We start from the raw sequence: 19,470 nt of genomic DNA on the forward strand, positions 1-19,470 counted from the left end.
CTCTAAGATACTAGGTAGCGTAGCGCCATCACTAAACAATCGTTAGGCGACTGAGCTAGTAGCTTAGTAAATGTTACTTCATTCTTAGGCTTTTGTGGCAAATCACAATGTAAGTAACCTTATTTCCTTGAAAACATAAAATGTGTACTACTAATTCCCTTCTAGTTACAACTTCGGTTTGGTTACGTAACCTAATGTAACTTTGTAGCCTTTTTACGTTTCCTAATGTATGGCTTGATAAACAGAAACCACAGGTACAGCCAACATTATAAGTAGTTGCGCGAAAAAGGAAAGTGTGATGGTAGTCACGTATATAGTGGACGTAACGTGATCGAGGCTAATCATGCAATCGTTGTGGCAACTGAACCGTCGTCCATATTCCTCTTCACTTCGCCGAATGTTTAAAATCGGATAATACGTGCGTGAAAAACATTGCATAACATGAACTATCATTGCTTCTGTTGATCTTGGGAGTCACATAATGGTGGGGTCTAGCCTAGGCCTAACTGTAGACTAATTTGGTCCTAACGTTGTGTTCATGTTACAATTTTAGCCCAGTAACAAGGGAAATTAGGTAATGCACCATTTTATTCATATGGTAGCCAGGCGAACAGTGGTACTGCTCACATTTTTCACCAGGCTGTCAGAAAAGTAAAATGGCCCATTTCCTTGAATCTTTATTCACCCAGCAGCTGCAAAAAATATAGAATCCTTTGTTGAAAGCCAGTTAAACGATATGTATTAGAAATCAGCTAGAAGGACCCATTACAGAATTATCAACCTGTTACGCTGTTACATGTCTCTCTGGCAGTACAGGTTGCTGATGGAGAGGTGAAGTGGTAGTTCTATATAGATATGACATCTTACTTCTGAGGGTAAATAATTTGAAAGTTTCTATCCTCAAGCCCATTGTTTGTTCTCAGACACCAAAAAATCTGCTAGATAAGAGATCATTTTCACTTTTTGAGAGTTGACTCTTTCACAACATGGTAAGTGTTGTGTTGCAAAGAACATTGTGCAATTTCTTTGAAGGGCTGTCTGCTACCTACCTAAGCTTTGAAGCATGTCTTTCAATAAAATGTGAACAAGGTGGGAATGAGCATGAACCTGTTTTTCACTTCATCATTAAGATTCAAGAGAAAACATTTGCATTTCCTTGTTTGCTGGCAGCTATATGAATATTTTGAGTACCTATCCAAGCTATCTTACTGCTGGGTTTCAAACATGTTGGCAAATTCCCTGTTCCCATGGCAACCAACTCAACTCAGTCAGATGCTTTAAATAAGATAATGTCGTTTTCATTTTGTTGCTCAGTTTATCATAATATGCAATTCCTATCAATCGTCTTCTTGTAGGACTGAGTTTTGGAAGTCCAATCCCAAAAAGTTTTGTGAGTTTTGCAGAGTTTGGTTTGCAGATAATAAGTCGGTAAGTTGCCTTTGTCTATAATTCTCAGTTTTAAGTGGCAAGTGCTGTGAATGAAGTTCAATGAACTGTATTGAAAGCTCCTCTAAGTAAATATCTCAAAAAAAAGCCAATTAAGTACAAATAATAGTTTTAATTATATATAACCTTGTTTATACTTTTATAGTGGGCAATGGTGCAAACCAATTGGATCCTTTCATTTTGAGTTTGATAGGTCTTCTTTGCAATTTGCTGGCTCGACCTTATAAAGGGAAGAGTAAGATGTATCTATGAAGGTTTTCATTTGAATGTTATATTCTTCTCCTAGTAGACAATAGGTTATTTTTAATTGAACTGTCTTTCATTTTATGCTTTGGTCCAGTATTTCATTCATAAAATAATAATATGAAATCAAGTAATGGACTCAGCCTTCTCCTTTTATATTCTTTCTTAAGTTAAAGTTATATATGCTGTCTTTATAAGGTTTTTTCATACTCATAACTACCGGGAATGCAATCCATGTATTTAAATTGCTTGTTTATTTTTCTCACTGTGCCAAAGAAGACATGAAAATTTGGTATCAAAGTTCAATATTCGACTTCTAAATTGAGTATTTACTTCTTTGTTGCGTTTGATGTGAACAGTCCTTGAATCCTTCAAGATGAACATTGAAGCTATTCAGAGACATAGTTGTAAGCCACAAATTTTGCTAACTCTATGTAAGTTTCTGCCAGAGAGCTTGTAAATTTGATAACACCCTCCTTTTTTGCCTTCCTTTGTAGAGCATCGATTTTCATGAGCGTGGAAAGAAGCACCAAGAAAATGTGCAGAGAAAAATAGGAGAATTGACGAAGAAAGGCCTAAAGCAACATGAAGCTCAACAACACACAAAGAATTTTCTACAGCAAATGGAAGAGGTAGAAGACCTGTTCAAATCATTTGAAATGGCTACAAATATCTTCCAAGGATCCTAATTTATTCTCTCAAAATGTTTCATACTGTACAGTATGTTACTCTTGAGCTACCCCATTATGATTGTGAAATTTATAGTTTCCTTGGTAATACAGTCTCTACCTCTTTCCCACACTATTTTTGCATATAACCGATTTTATAGTTCCTTACTTTGAAATACGCTGGGTCCAGTGTATGGTGGTGAGTTTGGGGAGCGATCCTAAAACTAGTTTTGCCCAAAGAGTATATATCATAATGTATCAATGTTGTCTAGTCTCTGCTGATTTTTATGTGAAAATTTTGTCCATATATACCTTGCTGATGTGTTTGTTCTTGTTTTGTTTTTTACTTCGAAAACACAACCTTCTACTGTCTCGGCATCCACCATAACACTTCATTCATTGCCAAGAAATACATTACCTCAATCAAATTATTTTTTGTGTTCAGTATTTAACCACGGGACAGATGTTTCATGGAACATTCGTAGAAGGTTCTTTGTCCTTCCTCTTCCAACCATTCCCCCCCCCCCCCTCCATACTCCCTTGTTGTAAATAAAATGATTGAAAGGGTGCATTTTCTTTTTTGCTTGCATCGTTAGGATGCATTGAAGGCCTTCAAGAAAGATGCCCAGAAGGACAGTAGTTTGGTCACTCAGTACAACCAAGCAGCTGTTGAATTTAAAGTCAGACAGTTTGAAGGTAAAATACAGTCTCTCCTTCAAGCTGTAAACTCTTTTAATTCTGACATTCTGATTCCTTTGTTTCTTATATCACTCTCTGACCTCTTTCTATTTCTAATATCTCTTATTTTATCTCTAATTTTATTTGTAAATTCATTAAATTAATGAAGAAAATTAGCTTCACCATGCAGTATAGTTCTTCTTGATCAGGGTGGGATGGGGGTGGGGATTAAGAGATCAAGCAACTCATACCTGAGTTTTATTTTCATGGTCTTGTTATTTGTCAGACCATGCTCTTTGCTATCTTAGCCTCAAACAGTCATTTTCAATAGTGTGTTCACCATATCTTACGGGGGTTTCCAGCATGATCCATTGAAAGATATCACTTTCAGTCACGTTGTTTTCGATTGTGACAGTTCCTTTGCAGTTTTTCAAATTATTGATATTGTCATTTGTTTCTTCGATAAAAAATTTGGCCGACTCTGCTGCCCACGAGCTTCTGCCATCGTCGGTATAATTTAATTAATGATGACCAAAATCCTCTTTAATAAATCTTGTTACTTAATCCTCTTTGTTAATCCTTTACTGACATTTGTTTTTTTGTATTTTTTTTTGTAGAAGAAGCAGCCAATGAGCCCAGACCCAGCAAACAATCAAAGGATGGCACCTGGTATGAATGCAAGAACCAAGATGGCTACTCTTACTATTGGAATGATGTAACAGAAGGTTAGTTCATCTGGTCAAAACAATTTAGGTCCAAAATGTGCAGTATCCCTTGAACGATGATGATGATGATGATTAGTTTGGAATAGTTTTCAGATCTGCCAGTGAAATATGTTCACCTTGTAGATGTTGCAATTTTCTTTATCATCTGACATTGTTCTTTGTTTTACCAACAGTGTCACAATGGGAAGAGCCAGCCAAGTTTGTTCCTTACCAGGACACATCAAGCACGACAGCTGACAGTGATACTAAAGAAAAAGTTAAAACTGAAGAGGATGAAGGGAAGCAAGGAGAAGAGGAAATCAAAGATGAAGATAGTGTCGAGAAGAGTGTGAAGAAGGAAGAGGATGAAAAAGAGACAAAGAAAGCAGAACCAAGTCATAAAGGAGAGAGAAAGAGAAAGGGAGATGCTTACGGTCAGTGGACAGAGATAGTAAATGAGGAGAGGTAAGTTAATAGCCCCCCACCCCACCCCACCCCACCCCCCCACAGAGGAGGGGCAGGATAGCCAGAGCTGGAAACAGAACCAAATCAAAAGGAGATATAGGTTTTTAACATCATGGATAAAGATTTAATGCTCTCAATTATTTCAATGTGAACGTGTCATTTTGGTATTTAAGAACATTGATTCCTTGCATTCTAAATACGTTATTTGAGGCATATCATGGTTTTGTTTTCCTTTTGATTTTTGTGTTGCCTCCCACTTAAATTGATTAACATGTTGCGAAGGGCCATTTCTCAAAACTTATAAAAAGTGTTAAATAGAAGTTCATTCATACTTAGTAAAGATTCCTAAATCCTATTGGTCCATTCAGGTCAGCTGACCGTGGTTAATCCTGTGAGTAACGCACGGTAAAATTACGGGGCATCACTTTAATAAATCTTTGGTTAAATGTAACCAAAAATGTTTTGTTTTATGATATTTCCCCCACACAAATGGTAGTGTATGAATGAACGGGGTTAATCAACGGTCTAGCATGCGTTACTCACATGATTAATGCACTCCCGGTGTTAATGCTATCGCTGGATGCACTCGGGCTCCGCCCTCGTGCATCGCTTGCATTATCCCCCGATCGTGCATTAATCCTGTGAGTAACACACGCTAGACCGTTGATTAACCCCTTATTGAATTGATAGTGGTATTCTCTTATTATGTTTTTGTATTATCATTCTACAAAATATGAAAATCAGAATTTGCGCATTAAGTCATACTTTTGACTAATTTTGTAGAATTGTAACACATTTAAAAGGATACATACAATGAAGAACAAACATTAAGCAAACTCCGGGATGTGCGAATCTATCGTTAATTATAATTGTTGATTTATGACGATGATGGATAGATGATTTGTGTCTGCTCCGTTTCTCAGTACTCCAGTAGATCTACAGCTTCCAGAGAGTGCCAGGAATTACATAAGTCAATACCAACCACAGGTGGAACAACGACAGCCAGTCGAGGAAATTGAATTTGGAACAAAAACTATACCTTCATTAGCAATGGCTTCTTCGTCAGGAGAGAAAGTCAGTGTGGGGTTCAAGAAACGGAAAATGAAGGGTGGAGGAAGAAGCCTACGCCAGAGAGACGAGACATGACGGAAAATTATCAGCCTGTCGGAGGTCGATTCAAAGATGGGGAAAGGATGAAGTCACCATAGGGAAACAGGTTCCTTGCTTAGAAAAATATGAAGAACAATTCCTCAGATTACTGAGAGTAAACGCTGATATGCATATGTGGTAGTTACCATAGAAAGAGAGAAAAACATGCTGTACAGTATATCTGTTAAGTTTGTCACAGAATAACACAAGCGAGTGACACTGGAGAAACTGAATGGTGTATTTGTATGCTTATCATTTAATTAGAGGTAACTAAACTTCTTAGCTGTTTTCAGTGTATTTGGTGGTGAGTATGCTTTAACATGTGATGTTAAAGTTACTTGTAATACAGTGCAACAGAAGGAAGTATCCACACAGTGATGGATACAATGAGATATCAACATGGATGGTCTCTGATGCTCTGAAGAACATACTGAGCTTTATAAATAGAGGGCTTCAAAAGTATAAAATAATTCTGTTTACTTGTCAAGCAAAGGAATAAATAGTATAATGGTGCATTCTCTGGAAATCTAAGAAAATGTTTCCAGTTTTCACATGATGTCACCAAGGACTGTCGGACAATGAGAGGGTCTGATGCCTTGGTCCTTCAATATATCTTTCATTTGTTGGGTTTTTTTTGTACTGTCAAAGTAGTCCCGGTATCAAGAGAATTACAAATATTTATGCCTTTGACATACAGGAGAACTGAAGACTGCGATGCAATTTGGAAATTATTATTTGATACTTCCCAACGTCATTTGTTTCAACTTTCCATCACATAGTGATTGTTTTCTGCTGAGATTGGAACTCATCATTTTTATCAAGATTCAGCTCATTTTTCAGCTCAGTTGCAAGAGCTCATCTGTGATTGACCCAGTCCACAATGTTGCAGACACTTAATATAACATTAATATATAGCATTAATATAACATTCTAGATCTGTCTTACAAAGGAGGTATGTAGCAGTCATTATGCAAACTGACATTTGCAAAGCAAGAGTAGACCGATAAGATGATATCATATACAGGCAACAACAGAGCTTTGAGTTACCAATCACTGTTACAGGATTAATTTAATGTGTTCCGCTGGTAACATATCTGAATGATATTAAAACTGTACACAAAATACCAAAATAAAAAAACAACAATTTCAATGCAAATCTGTAAAATGGTTTCCTTTTTTATTTATCTTTTATCTATCTTTTATATATTTTTCCATCTACTATCTACAAGTCACAAATTCATTCATTTTAGTTATAAATTTGACTTCTTCATGTAACAGAAATGAAAAATGGTATAAACTCAAAAAAACATTGGTATTTCACAAATAAGTCTGCAAATTTCTCAAGGCACATACCCCTGACGGTCACTCTTTTATCACATGATATGAAGAAAATGGTAAACATTTAGAGAATTTCCAGGATTTCTCTATGTAAACATAAATTGTGAATGTATTACTCTTTGATGGCCATTCGGACAATATTCTTCAATAAGCTAGCCTTGAGTTGTCATTTAAAAAAAAAGGAATGTTAAGTCTCATTTAGACTATTTTCTATCTGAGGACAGTTTCTACTCATTAGAAATTGAAATTTTGCTTGTAGGTGCCTATGGCACTCTCATTTATACAACAAATATGAAATCATTCAATTTTATTTGGAGTTCAATTGCTACAGAAAACCTATCTAAACATTGCAAAAGACTGGGCCAGTCAGGTATTCAACAAAAACCAAGCATGTCCAATTTCATCTACAATAAATAGATGTATCTAATGCAACAATATACTCTTCACATTACCATGTTTAAAGACACCTCAATCCGAAGGAAGTCAATAGCCGAACTGAACCAAACGTTTTGGAGTTCCAAATAATAATAATAGTACCATAACCCAATGCAAAATGAAATCAAATTCAATGTCCAGTTCTGTTCGGTAAGAATATAACAAATAAAATAAAATGTAAAAAAAAGTAGCAAACTTGAACAAAAGCAAAAAGTTGCAAGCAACATTTCAAACTACTGACCGGTGTGACCAGACTTTAACACGCCTCACCTGCTCCCCCTTCCTTTCTCCCCTACTTCAGACCCTAAGAATAATGCATTGCTACAACAGCTAATTCAGTATTAAATGCACCGTTGCAAGAGGCTGTAATGGGTTATTCAGTTCTGATATTTATAGGGTTTAATAATCGCAAGAAAAATATATCCTGCAACAAAAACAATTTAAATGGCTGTTTTTGTAAACAAACTTAAAACAGAAACTTGAGTTTCAAATTACTTGAAGGGCATCGGTATTGCCCGCAGATATGCTAGAAATCAAATAACGGTCACTCATGTTCAAACTTCAAGAAGCATTGTACTGCCACCCTTGGGCATTTGTTCCACCTCTTAGTTTTTTACTCCATCCTTGGGGCATTTGTTCCACCCCTTAGTTGTTTAATCCACCCTCGTGGCATTTGTTCCATCTCTTAGTTGTTTACTTTTGTCTGGTGATTTTAGTGGGGCAGAACCTCCCAAAAGCATATTTTTCAAACTTTTAGCAATTTTAAGTATGCTTGATTTGAGGGCTTAACAACCATTAACAATAGCAGCTTGTTTCAACATTGCTACATGTGTTATAAATAAACATGGGCTTGAAGCAGCCTTGTGTCTTGAAGACACTATCAAATGGCTCAAAAATTGTTAGAGATGCTAAAATGGTCACAAAGCATTAAACACACTTATGTTCACGTTTCTCAATCCATCCCCATGATATGCAAGGATTTGAGTGAATTTTGTATTCCAAATGTTGTGCTAGAGTCACAAGCTGAGCTAGATTATCTTAACTAAAGTGCTGTGCAATCAACAGATGCTCTTTGGTTTTGTTTTTTGGGAGGGAGAGAAGGAGGGAGGGAGGAGTCAATTTGCAGTCCCTACTTTTCCAAACTTTTGTGACACTGACTGTATGGGAATATTTACATGTGAACACATTGTGAGAATTACCAAGGATTATAATACGTGTTATAACATGCTTATGTAATCAACTATCCACCTTATGAACTAACACTTATATCTACTAACCAGAGGTGCCCATGAAAACTATCACCAACATCTGCTGTGTCTAAATCTTTTGTTGAATGTTCAAATGTTTCAAGCAAAGGCAATGATATCTTGTTTTAAAGAACATGAAGATAGTAGACTTCAACACCACAGTCAGCAAACTGCACTGACACACTACAGTCCATAATCCAGGCTAGATTGATGCATTCTGATCAGGGATGGGGTTCTCCTGTGTCGGGCCCTCAGTCCTCATGGAAGAACCTGGGTCCTGAAACTTTGCAGACTGCCGCTTTAACACATCCAACCTGATACAAACAACTCCTGCACATTTGAAGAATGCATTTGTGAACAACATATTATAGCATTAATTGAAATATTAAACGACAAATGTTTTCTTCCTCTTATATACAAATATACTCACCATCTCTGGTAAATTTACTCCTTTTAATGTGGGTCGATGCTTTCAAGGGTACAAAATTGATCACTTGTGATAAAACGAAACATACAGAGCCAAAGATAACACCTTCAAGAATTATAAACATTAAATACTCCTGACAGTAGAGCTAGTGAAATATCAGCATGAATGAAAGACCACATAAGTATCAGACAATGATCATTTGGCTCTCCTGAAATTTAATCAAATACACCTTTGGAATTGACAAACGATTTCTTCAAGTTTAAGAACACATCTCAGTTCCAACTGTTTCATCTCTTTGCCTTTTTATTTTGCATCAGTACCATTAAACTAAATGTACAAGTGGTTTCTCTACATAGTCCAAATATGGCAATGCAATGTCGTTGCTAAGGCAACAATACGAATGAGTGCTATTTCATACCTCCCAATTTATTATCAAATCTGTGCTTTTCTTTTTTTCTGTTTTTTTTTTAGGGGGGGGGGAATGGTATATCATTGTTTCCTGTTCCCAATCATCAGAAATTTGATAACTTTCTGAGGTTTTCTTGATTTCTTTCTTGATCAGGATGATTCTAACTTGCAGGAAGTGTTTTAACTTGTAAAAGAAATATTAGATCATTTAGTTTGACGGAGCCTGTACTGTGGTAATGTTTGTTTATTCATAATGAATATGTCTTAAATGTTATGTCCTATCAATTACTTCTTTAATTGTGTTTTCATATTTCAGCTGTTATTCATGATGTAATACTATATATATTGCATGTGGCATGCTATGTACTACTACTCTATGGGATGCTATGCTATACTAGTCTCCTGCTGACTCTCAGTTGCAGTGTGTTGCTTAGAATCTGTATCATTACTAGTTTCATCTTTGTCATCTTCGTCCTTCATTCCTCTCTCTGCTCCTTCATCCAATGAGGGTTCCTCTCCGGCCAAGTCACTCTCCGCAGAGGGGGTAGCTTCTTTAGCTAAAACTGGTTCAGTTTCTTCAGAATTCACTGGATTTGAAGTACTGGCCTGGTTAACTACTACAGTAGTAGGGTCAGTGTCTTGAGCAGATTCACTCACTTTTCCTATAACTACACTAGATGATGCACTTGTACTGTCTTCTTCTTTCACAACATCCTGTAAAATCTCTTCTCCTTTGTCCTTCTGAGAATCAGAGAATTTAATGTCTCTGGGATCGTCCACGTTACTCTGTGCTTCTACAACTGTCTCTTCTATTGCACGTGTATCTTTAGCTAAATCCGTTGGCAGTTCTAGACTGGTGTTACTCAAAGCTTGTTGACCTTTGACCTCAGAAGAACTGTCCATGGTTTCCATTTCTGTCATATCATTATCGACAGGCTCTGATTTTATGACAGGTGTTTCCTCCGCTTGGTTAGGCACATTTGATATAGGAGGTAAATCATCTTCCATTATCACAAATATCTTGGAAGGACCAGAGTCTTCCTCTGCTTGTTCCATTTTAACAGGAGCAACATCCTCTACCAGATTAGAGGTATCATCCTTCACAAGATCAGAGGCAGATTCCTCTCTGAGTCCAGGGGTTACACCCTCTTCAAGTCCAGGGATTACACCCTCTTCAAGTCCAGGGATTACACCCTCCATGGCTTCAGGGGTTGCACCATCTACGAGTCCAGGGATAGCACCCTCTGTAAGTCCAGGGAGAACACCCTCTACAAGACCAGATTTAACATCCTCTTCCTTTCTCTTGGTAGCGGTAGTGTCCTCTGCAACATCAGAGGTAGTACTCTCTGCCATGCCGGAGGGAGCACCCTCTTGCAGACCAGAGATGACACCCTCTACTAAATTAGAGGCAGTGCCCTTAACTACAGATGGCTGTGAGCTCATCTCTTCTGATGCAGATTCTTTCTTAATTTCAGTTATTATTGATTCATTCTTGATATCTACTGTTGGTTCTTCCATAATCTCAGATAGGGGGGGCTCTTCCTTTATAACCTTGGTTGCATCACTCTTTATTTCATCGGTGACTTTCCAAGTTGGGTTTAATATTTCTTCAACGGTTGGTTTGTTGTCTTCCAACTCTGTGCCACCATCTTGTGAATCCACTTCGTTGTCAGAGTCTAAACCTGGAAGGGTCCCATCTGTCATTCCAGGGATCCCGTGGAAACTGCCTGAAGATTCTCCAAATACAGAACTCTGCAATGAAAACAAAATGAAAATAAATGGACAAGCAGAATGAGCCTAGGTCTTATTTCTCACTAGAACATTATCGAAACACAATAACCATATGCCACCAGATTGAGGACTTAGCTCTTAGTAACGAAAAGGTGCTAGTCTCATTCAAGGCACTAAGTGGCTGGTTTTGCTTTCATGCCCCAGTGCCCCTTGTTGGACTACTGTGCCCATAGCAATTTATGCCCCAGTCCACCTCGGACATGAGTAACAACCCCAGCAACTTTCAAAAATATATTATAGATGACAGGTTTGTACAACCAATAGCATTTGAGCTAAATTGGACAGACAGACAGATAGATAGAAAGACATATTACTATGGTTCCCACGGTAACGTCATTGACTTGTAAATCCAATTGAACTGACAATAGTACAAAACTACAAAAAAAAAAAAAATAACACTATGCATACTTCCAGATCGCCGCCATACTTACATTCTTGAGATCTTCAAAGCAGGTAGGATGATATGTTTTATTGTTTACTTTCACTGCATCTTTCAACATCCAGGCTTCATCATCCTCATCCCAGTACTGTTCAAATTGTTCCTGGCAAATCTTGCAGTACTAAGGGGGGAGGGGGAGAGATATAATACAAAGTCAGTCTAGGTTGAGAATCTTCATACTATGATAATCATTATCAATACTCATTATAATAACTACTATGACTGTCACAATACAGACTAAAATTAAAACATTAAAAAGAGTGAGAATTTTTTTACTAAATTTTCATGTCAGTTTCAAAATGCAGTCTGTGATTTGACTAAAAATTGCAAGAGCAGTGCTACAGTACTTTGGTTTGTATGTCAAGTAAAAGTTGCTTGCTTGAGATGAATCATGAAATCACAACACACTGAACTTTCAAGTAGCTGAAGCCAGAAATCCAATTGAGTACTTTGGTTAAGTGAAGGACAAAATTAGAGAAAGAACTCTCTGTAGAAATTGTCATTGTGCCTACCTCATCCTCCTCCACACCAGTGACAGGAACACCTCGCCCTTCTTGTTCCGATTCCACAGTAGCCTCCTCGGCCTGTTGTTCAAAGAAGGCGCTTCGATCTGTGAAGATAAGAAGACCACACTCGTAAGGTATACAAAGTTGAGGTATAATAATGTGACCTGTATACTGTGAATTATAATGTACCATGTTACTTGACAACTGGAGAAGCAATCTTGTCATCCGCATCAACGCTACATTCACTCAATTTATACTGACACGAGACATGAACTAAACCCTTAAAAAGTTGTTTAACACAATAATAACTTTAGATACATATCCAGAACTGCAAATCTTTGCAAATTGACTTAATTTCCTGTCACCAATAGTGGGGTATCTGCAAGTAATGGTGTTCACTGCCTTCCTTGCTTCTTCTACCTACACAACTGGTGCAAGTACTGATATTGGGGATGGTACTATGGGAGGGGATGGCTAAGGGATGGTTGGGAGGGGGTGGGGGGCCAGGGATAATTAAAACCTGTCCTTCTCTACTTACATCCTTCTGATGCATCAATCTCTTCATACAGGAGCCAATCATATAATTAATACTATCAGGTGGGGGTGAAGTGGAGGGTTGGATGAGGGAGTTAATAATGACCTATCCTTCTTTACTTACATCCTTCCTCCGAGGTATCAATCTCTTCATAAAGGAGCCACTCAACTGATTAATACTCTCAGGAGGTGGGTGGGGTGGAGGGGTGGATGAGGGGGTTAACAATGACCTATCATTCTTTACTTACATCATTCCTCTGATGCATCAATTTCTTCATACAGGAGCCACTCATCTAAATAATACTAGCAGGAGGGGGTGGGGTGGGGGGTGGGGGTAGGGTGGATGAGGGGGATAATAATGACCTATCCTTCTTTACTTACATCCTTCCTCCGATGCATCAATTTCTTCATACAGGAGCCACTCATCTTAATAATACTATCAGGAGGGGGTGGGGTGGGGGGTGGGGGTAGGGTGGATGAGGGGGATAATGACCTATCCTTCTTTACTTACATCCTTCCTCCGAGGTATCAATTTCTTCATACAGGAGCCACTCATCTAATTAATACTATCAGGAGGGGGTGGGTAGTGGGGGGGTGGATGAGGGGGTTAATAACCTATCCTTCTTTACTTACATCCTTCCTCTGATGCGTCAATCTCTTCATACAGGAGCCACTTATCTGATTAATACTATCAGGAGGGGGGTGGGGGGGGTAGATGAGGGGGTTCTTTACTTACATCCTTCCTCTGATGCATCAATCTCTTCATACAGGAGCCACTCATCTAATTCATAGTACCACTTTCTGGAGGTTGCTGATTTTATGCCATCCTTGTCTTTCCTATTCTGTCTGAAGTGCCAGTCGAGATGTTTGCGATATTCCTCCATCAGTTCGATGCTAAACCTCATCCCGCATGACGAACACTGAGTACCAGAGATGATGGAGTAGATGACGCCAGGGTATCGTCTAACCGTCCAAAGAAAAAAGAGAGAAAGGGGAACTGCTCGTCAACAATCGTTCCATCCTAAACACTGACTGACCCAAAACTGTTTTTGTGGTCATTTCTTTCGATACCTACTACAGCTAACCTACGAACACAATAGCCAATTAGTTTAGGCAAATATAGGCTCTCTTTTCTTTTCAATTAAATGAAACTTTGTCCACCAAAGAATGAACAAAGCAGCCATTGCCATTCAAATAACACTCTGAAAGAAATACACCTAGTTATATCCTAACTAATCGAGAAGTAATTTACAACAAATGTGAACTGGATATGACCCCTGTACAGGGAATAATTCAGTGTTGAAATTTTGAACTTTGTCTCACAAATTAAATGCTGATTCCTGTGTACAGAAACTGTGATGAATCTTGGCACTTGTATAGCAATACGTGCATATAGCATAGTAGCTTGCGATGTGAGAACCTGATAAATTATTCCCTGTGGTTGTCTCTCTTTGTCCAGGCAATCATAAGTGTCCTATCTTTCGAAAACTGACAACGCTTTTCGATTTCACACAAGAAAAAAATTCAGTGAATCACATATGTCAAAGTGAGAGAATCTAATGTTGGGATTTGAAGAGGCTTTGAAAAGTAACCTGCAAATTAGAAGCAAAGTTAATGATGAATGTTAATTCCTGTATTTTTTCGCTGCTGTATAATTCATAAATTAAAACTATCACTACACTTACTGTTTAATATCACTGTGTCCTAATGCAAGAGGGGGAACTACCCTCTGCTCCGGCGGTAGGTTTAGCTCCTCTAGTAAATTCACTTTGGATTTCTTCTCCACGTTTTCACCGTCTTCTCCTTCTTCCTTCTTTGCCTTTTTCTTGCGATTCCTGTTCGTGGGTTTCTTCTCTTGCGGTTTATCTTCTTTCTCCACTACCGGAGCAGCAGGAGCAGGAGGAGGAGTCCCCGATTGCTCGGGAGCAGCAGGTGACTGAGGTTTCGTCAATATTCCTGACGACATCAGTTTGCTCAAGAGGTCGTTGATGTCAACTTGAGATTTCAATGTGTTGGCGGGGGCCGCTTCCTCTACTTAGAAGGAGGAAAAGGAAATGGGGTGAATGGATGATCGATGGAGATTATTCAAACTAAAGGTTAAGGGGTAACAGACTCTTAATATATGATTACTATTTTTCCTCAAGTCCAACAACATCACTAAGCATGCTAGATAGAAACCGACTTCCAAGGACACAAACCCAATTTTTTTTTCAAAGTTCTTCAAAATTACATTCATATGAGTGTGTTTTTTGTCTCTAATTGCGACCTGACTAAATACTTTGTACCCTTCCTCTTTTTAGATTGAAGAAATTTAAACTTATTTTTACATTCCTATCATCAAAATCATTAAAATTGGCAATGGATCAAGTCCAAGATAAACCTCCAATGTCCTTAACAAATGTGGTACAGGCAGGTTACGATATGCCAGTTACTTGGAGAAAATTGTCTCCAGAAGAACATTCTAGATCTTGAACACACTACACAGTATAATGCTACCTGGCCATGTTTATAATCTGGTTCTTTGTGGTGGTAACCATCATGTTAACAACCTCACATCATCATGCATAAACACTTAAAAAGAAAAGACATCCAACAAACACTCTTTACTCACCCATGGGTAGCACAGATGGCTGCATTGGATCAACAGGCAGGTTGCCCAGAAAGCCACTCGAAGCTGAAGACGGGGTAGGTACATAGGTAGGGATAGGCTGAGGTAGAACTGGAGGCATTCCATACCCTAATGGGGTGGCTTCATTATAACGTCCTGGAAGTTCAGACTGAGGAACAGAAGTTTGCAAATGTGGTTGAAGTTGGCTCTGTGCTAGTCCCTGCATGGGTACCATCTGCATTGGAATGTGTTGCCTCTCCATCACTGATTGGGAGTTGGGTACATCCAGACCATGTGCACCCTGATAAATTGAACCTGGGAGAGGGATGGCTGGTCGATATGGGTCATATGCAAGTGACCCACTGACATCAGGTGGAACCCGCTGAAGTCCAACCCCAGGTGGAGGGGGTCTTACATTTCTCAGTTCCATGTAAGGAGATGATCGATCAGGGTGAACCCTAGCTGCATCGAGATGAATACCACGAGGAGGATGAGCATCTTGCATGTGTTCCGGGAAGTGATGTGGGGAACCTCTTGGTAAAAGGTCTTCGTCGGGGTGACGGAGCAACCCTTCTCTCCTGGGATCTCTCCTGGGATCCCTCCTGGGATCACTCCTTGGATCCCTCCTGGGATCCCTCCTTGGATCCTGTGGATGTTGCCGGCTCATTGGTATACGACGATCATCTTCCTCCATGAACTCTCGTGGAGGGAACCTTTCTTCCTCCAACCTAAACTCTTTTCGCTCCTCATGGTGCACCCTGTGAGGAGGTGGACGTCTATGCCTCAATTCAAAGTCCTCTCTATAGGGACTTCCTTCTCGCCCTCGTCTTGGGTGGAGTCTATGCATCCTCTCCTCGTGCATCATTTCAAGTTCTTCTTCCCGTCTCCTTCTAGGTGGTCCTCGCATATGTGGTGGTGGTGGAGGACCTCTCGTTCCGACAACCTTTTGTCGTTCTCTAACCCTCATTGATGTACCCCTCGGTCCCATCTGCTCCGGGAATTCAGGGGGAGGGGAACCCCTCCTCAATGCCCATTCCTCATCCTCCTGTAGCATTTTCCTCTTCCTGTCCGGGAACATCCTTGCCCTGCGGAATTGTTCCTCTTCTTCCATGATCCGATGGTATTCCTCGGACTCTGCGAGCTCGACCCTCCTCAGCCGTCTTCTTTCGACATCTTGTGAAGATCTGATAAATCTCGGATGTGCCTCAGCGATGCCAGACAGAGACATCAAAGAAGGGATGGCAGGTTGCTTCTCGGCTCCTTGGTTCTCCATTCTGGGTCTGTTAGATGTAGAAATGAACAGAAGGGTTAATATATTATTCATCTTAGATGTATTACTTGGATGGATTGAGGAACGTAAAAGGTCTCTACTGGTAGAAATAGTTTGAATGTTGTAAACTCTGTTAACTTTATAGCAAGTTGTTGATGCTACAGACTGATATTAAATTCCCATTATTTGGTTAACAGTAGTCATGGAAGTAAAAACACTACTTTAAAACAGGATTTAAATAAGTGGCATCTCCATAGCATCCATTCAGTGACCAATATTTGGTCTCCTGTGTCCCAGGAGATATACTAGTACGGGGACAGCAAAAACATCTTACTTTAGACACTTCATTGTCTCATTAATACAGATTAATGAGGGAGAAGCCAAATGCACAAGAGTTGTTGTAAAACTATAGCTTTCAGAGTTTCTGTAGCAATGTTTAGTTCTTATCATCGATTTCACAGATTTATAGCATGTTCTCCACAGGATAATTTACAGCTTAATTCTTAACGGTCATGTGATTTCTTGTTAAATTACTCATCTTCAAAGTGGAGTAAAAAAATAAAGTATTCTTTGAAAACAGGATCTTCACAAAACCAAAAAAAAACTACTTTTAAAAAGTATGACATCATACCCTCTCAGATCAATGTCCTCCCTCACTTCTGTTACATCTGCTCCTCTTTTGCCTTCAGCATCGAAGAAGTTCCTCGGTACATCACCCCAGTTTCTTGCCCTGGGAGATGCATCGTTTGGGCCACGGGTGTAGGCATCTAGGTCTCTCAAATCTTGATCTACTGCACTCGGTTCCACCGCATCCCGAAAGGCAGCGGGAAGAAGGTCATCGCGGGGTTGTCGCACTTTCTTGTTAACTTCTGACCCGTCATCTGTTTTCTCCTCGACGATCCCTGGATCCTTAGATCGCTTGTCCTTGTCCGTGGGTATGACTTTATCACCTGGATGTACTGTAGAGTCTTCTGCTATATGATTTATGGGTTTACTATCCGATGAATCTGCTTTGGAAAGGTCACCTTTTGCCGAGTCGTTTCTTTCGTCGACGTCCATTTTAGCTGCCGCTTCTTCCTCTAGCTCTTTTTGTGATTCTATATTTGTTGTATTTTTGTCTTTAGCACTTGATACTGGATCGCTGCTTATCTGTTTCTTTTCATCCTCCCCTCTGTCATCCTTCGTTGGTTCCCCAGCGTCGTGGCCAGTCTTTTCTAACTTGCGTTCATCCGTATCCTTGATGGTCATCTTCATTTCCACTTCGGTCGACTCCTCTGAATCACCGACAGCAATTCGTCTGTCATCCACATCCTTTTCTGTTGCTTTCTTTTTTCCATCCTCCTTCTCCTCCTCCAAACTATTGAATCTCTCATCCACATCCTCCCCAGCTGCAGGTCCTCGTCGAATCTTCAAATCTTGCTTCTGTATATTCCCGTCCGTAACATCACTGACTTTCCTTTCATCAACATCCTTCTTTGACTCTGTCTTGTCCTTCCTTAGGTCGACCTTGGCAACATCCACATCCCTTGAATGTTCTACTTTCCTTTCATCCACATCACTGTTCTCTTTGGTCAATCTATGGTCAACATCACCCCTAGCAACCTTGGAATCCTCCTTGATTGATAATTCCTTTCCTTCTGCACCTTGTGACTTCTTCTCAGAACCACCCTGGTCCTCCTTACCACTACTTTCCTCTGCTACCTTTTCAACGACCACTGCTTTGATTCTCTCGTCCCTGTCCTCGGGTGGAGGGGACATTGGGGAAATCATCTCCTCATTCTTTGGTGATGCTGCGGGTACTTCTTTCTTCTTCTCTTCATCTGCTGATTGACTAGATACGATCTCCTTTTCATCCTTCTGCTTTTCCTGTTCCTCTTTGCTAACCTTCTCTGTGACCTCTGCTGTCTTTGCTACTGATTCAATCACTGCTGACTCTCCATCCTCCTTGGCATCAGGCTTCTGATCCCCTACAGACTTTTGCATTCTTGTTTGATAGCTCGGATCAAGAACGCGCAAATCCACGTCTCTTCCGACCGGAAAACCAAAAGGACTCTCTTCTGCCGGCTTGTCAAATCCACTTTGCTCGACATCCATGGCTTCCACCACTTTGGGCCCTGCCATCCTCTTTTGATACTCAAGTTTTCTGGCGACCTCCATAACATATGAGTCGTCTGACTCTGGAAGATCACCAGCCCCTAGATGTTCAGCCTCGGCCACGGTGAGTAAGGAACGCATTCTGGGGCCACCGATCAGCGACGGCACACTTCGCTGCTCTTCTTTGGACTTTTGAAACTGGTAGAGATCTTCGAGTTGACTCAAAAGTTTCTGGTGTTCCTCGTGGGTTATCTGACCTGTGTGCAACTGACGATCAGCCTGAGAGGAAGAGAAGACGGAAAGAGTGTGGTGTGTCACCATCGGAGGATAATAACCGACTGAACAATAGAGATGAAATAAAAGACATCACCAGAGAAGGAGACATACTTGATTTCTTCTTTAATGGAAGCAGAAATTTAAGATAAGATACTTGGTCAATCCATTATCCTTATTTCAACACATAACATAAGTCCATAGTGATAAGTCTCTAACATCCTCTTCTTTATTATGATTATTATTAACATCTGCATAGATATCGAAACTCATATCAGGCTTATGTGTATTAGAAAAGATGGAAACTCATTTCAATCAAAAAAACTCTATCATGCAGTATCTACTACACCTATCAGGGAATAATTTATATTCAAAATTTTGTGTGGTTATTTTGACGGTTCTGAAATCTGTCTGCTATAAATCGATATGTTTGCTGTGATATACATCTTGGCACTTATATAGCGATTTGACTATTTTGTACAGCACTTTCCACAGCGATAAGATACTGAATGAAATATACCCTTTTCATATAAGTTGTGAAACTAATAAACCACAGTCCTATGAGGGGAAACTTCTTCTCAACGAAGAACTCATATCAGTGGACACTGTTTGATGGAGACAATAAAAACGGTGAAGAAACCTGAACCGCATGATTGTCAATGTGAGGACAATACACCCAGTGTCACCTCCCTCCCACTTAGTTTTTCAACACTTTGAATAACTCCCCCCCCTCCCCAACCACCACCG

At 39.6% G+C, this 19,470-nt stretch overlaps 2 protein-coding genes across 3 annotated transcripts in view; one reads left to right on the forward strand and one right to left on the reverse strand.

The window, feature by feature from the left end:
• LOC139979629 (uncharacterized) lies at positions 1-6,408 on the forward strand. The gene is made up of 7 exons (XM_071990614.1): positions 1-109; positions 1,356-1,428; positions 2,187-2,321; positions 2,954-3,053; positions 3,653-3,760; positions 3,934-4,204; positions 5,128-6,408. Coding segments are annotated over exons 1-7 (912 nt in total). The 5' UTR covers positions 1-107; the 3' UTR covers positions 5,351-6,408.
• LOC139979628 (uncharacterized) overlaps positions 5,980-19,470 on the reverse strand; it is a 23,573-nt gene continuing 10,082 nt past the window's right edge. The window contains exons 8-14 of one of the 2 annotated variants that reach the window (XM_071990613.1): positions 16,988-18,729; positions 15,090-16,366; positions 14,164-14,509; positions 13,215-13,441; positions 11,951-12,048; positions 11,431-11,559; positions 5,980-10,960 (exon numbers count right to left, since the gene is read on the reverse strand). In XM_071990613.1, coding sequence (XP_071846714.1) covers positions 9,593-10,960; positions 11,431-11,559; positions 11,951-12,048; positions 13,215-13,441; positions 14,164-14,509; positions 15,090-16,366; positions 16,988-18,729 — 5,187 coding nt within the window. In that variant the 3' untranslated portion in view covers positions 5,980-9,592. Of the gene's footprint in view, positions 10,961-11,430; positions 11,560-11,950; positions 12,049-13,214; positions 13,442-14,163; positions 14,513-15,089; positions 16,367-16,987; positions 18,730-19,470 lie in introns of both variants that reach the window. The other variant, XM_071990612.1, reaches the window with a different exon arrangement.

This window comes from Apostichopus japonicus, chromosome 14, assembly GCF_037975245.1.
Source record: "Apostichopus japonicus isolate 1M-3 chromosome 14, ASM3797524v1, whole genome shotgun sequence".
Lineage (NCBI taxonomy): Eukaryota > Metazoa > Echinodermata > Holothuroidea > Aspidochirotida > Stichopodidae > Apostichopus > Apostichopus japonicus.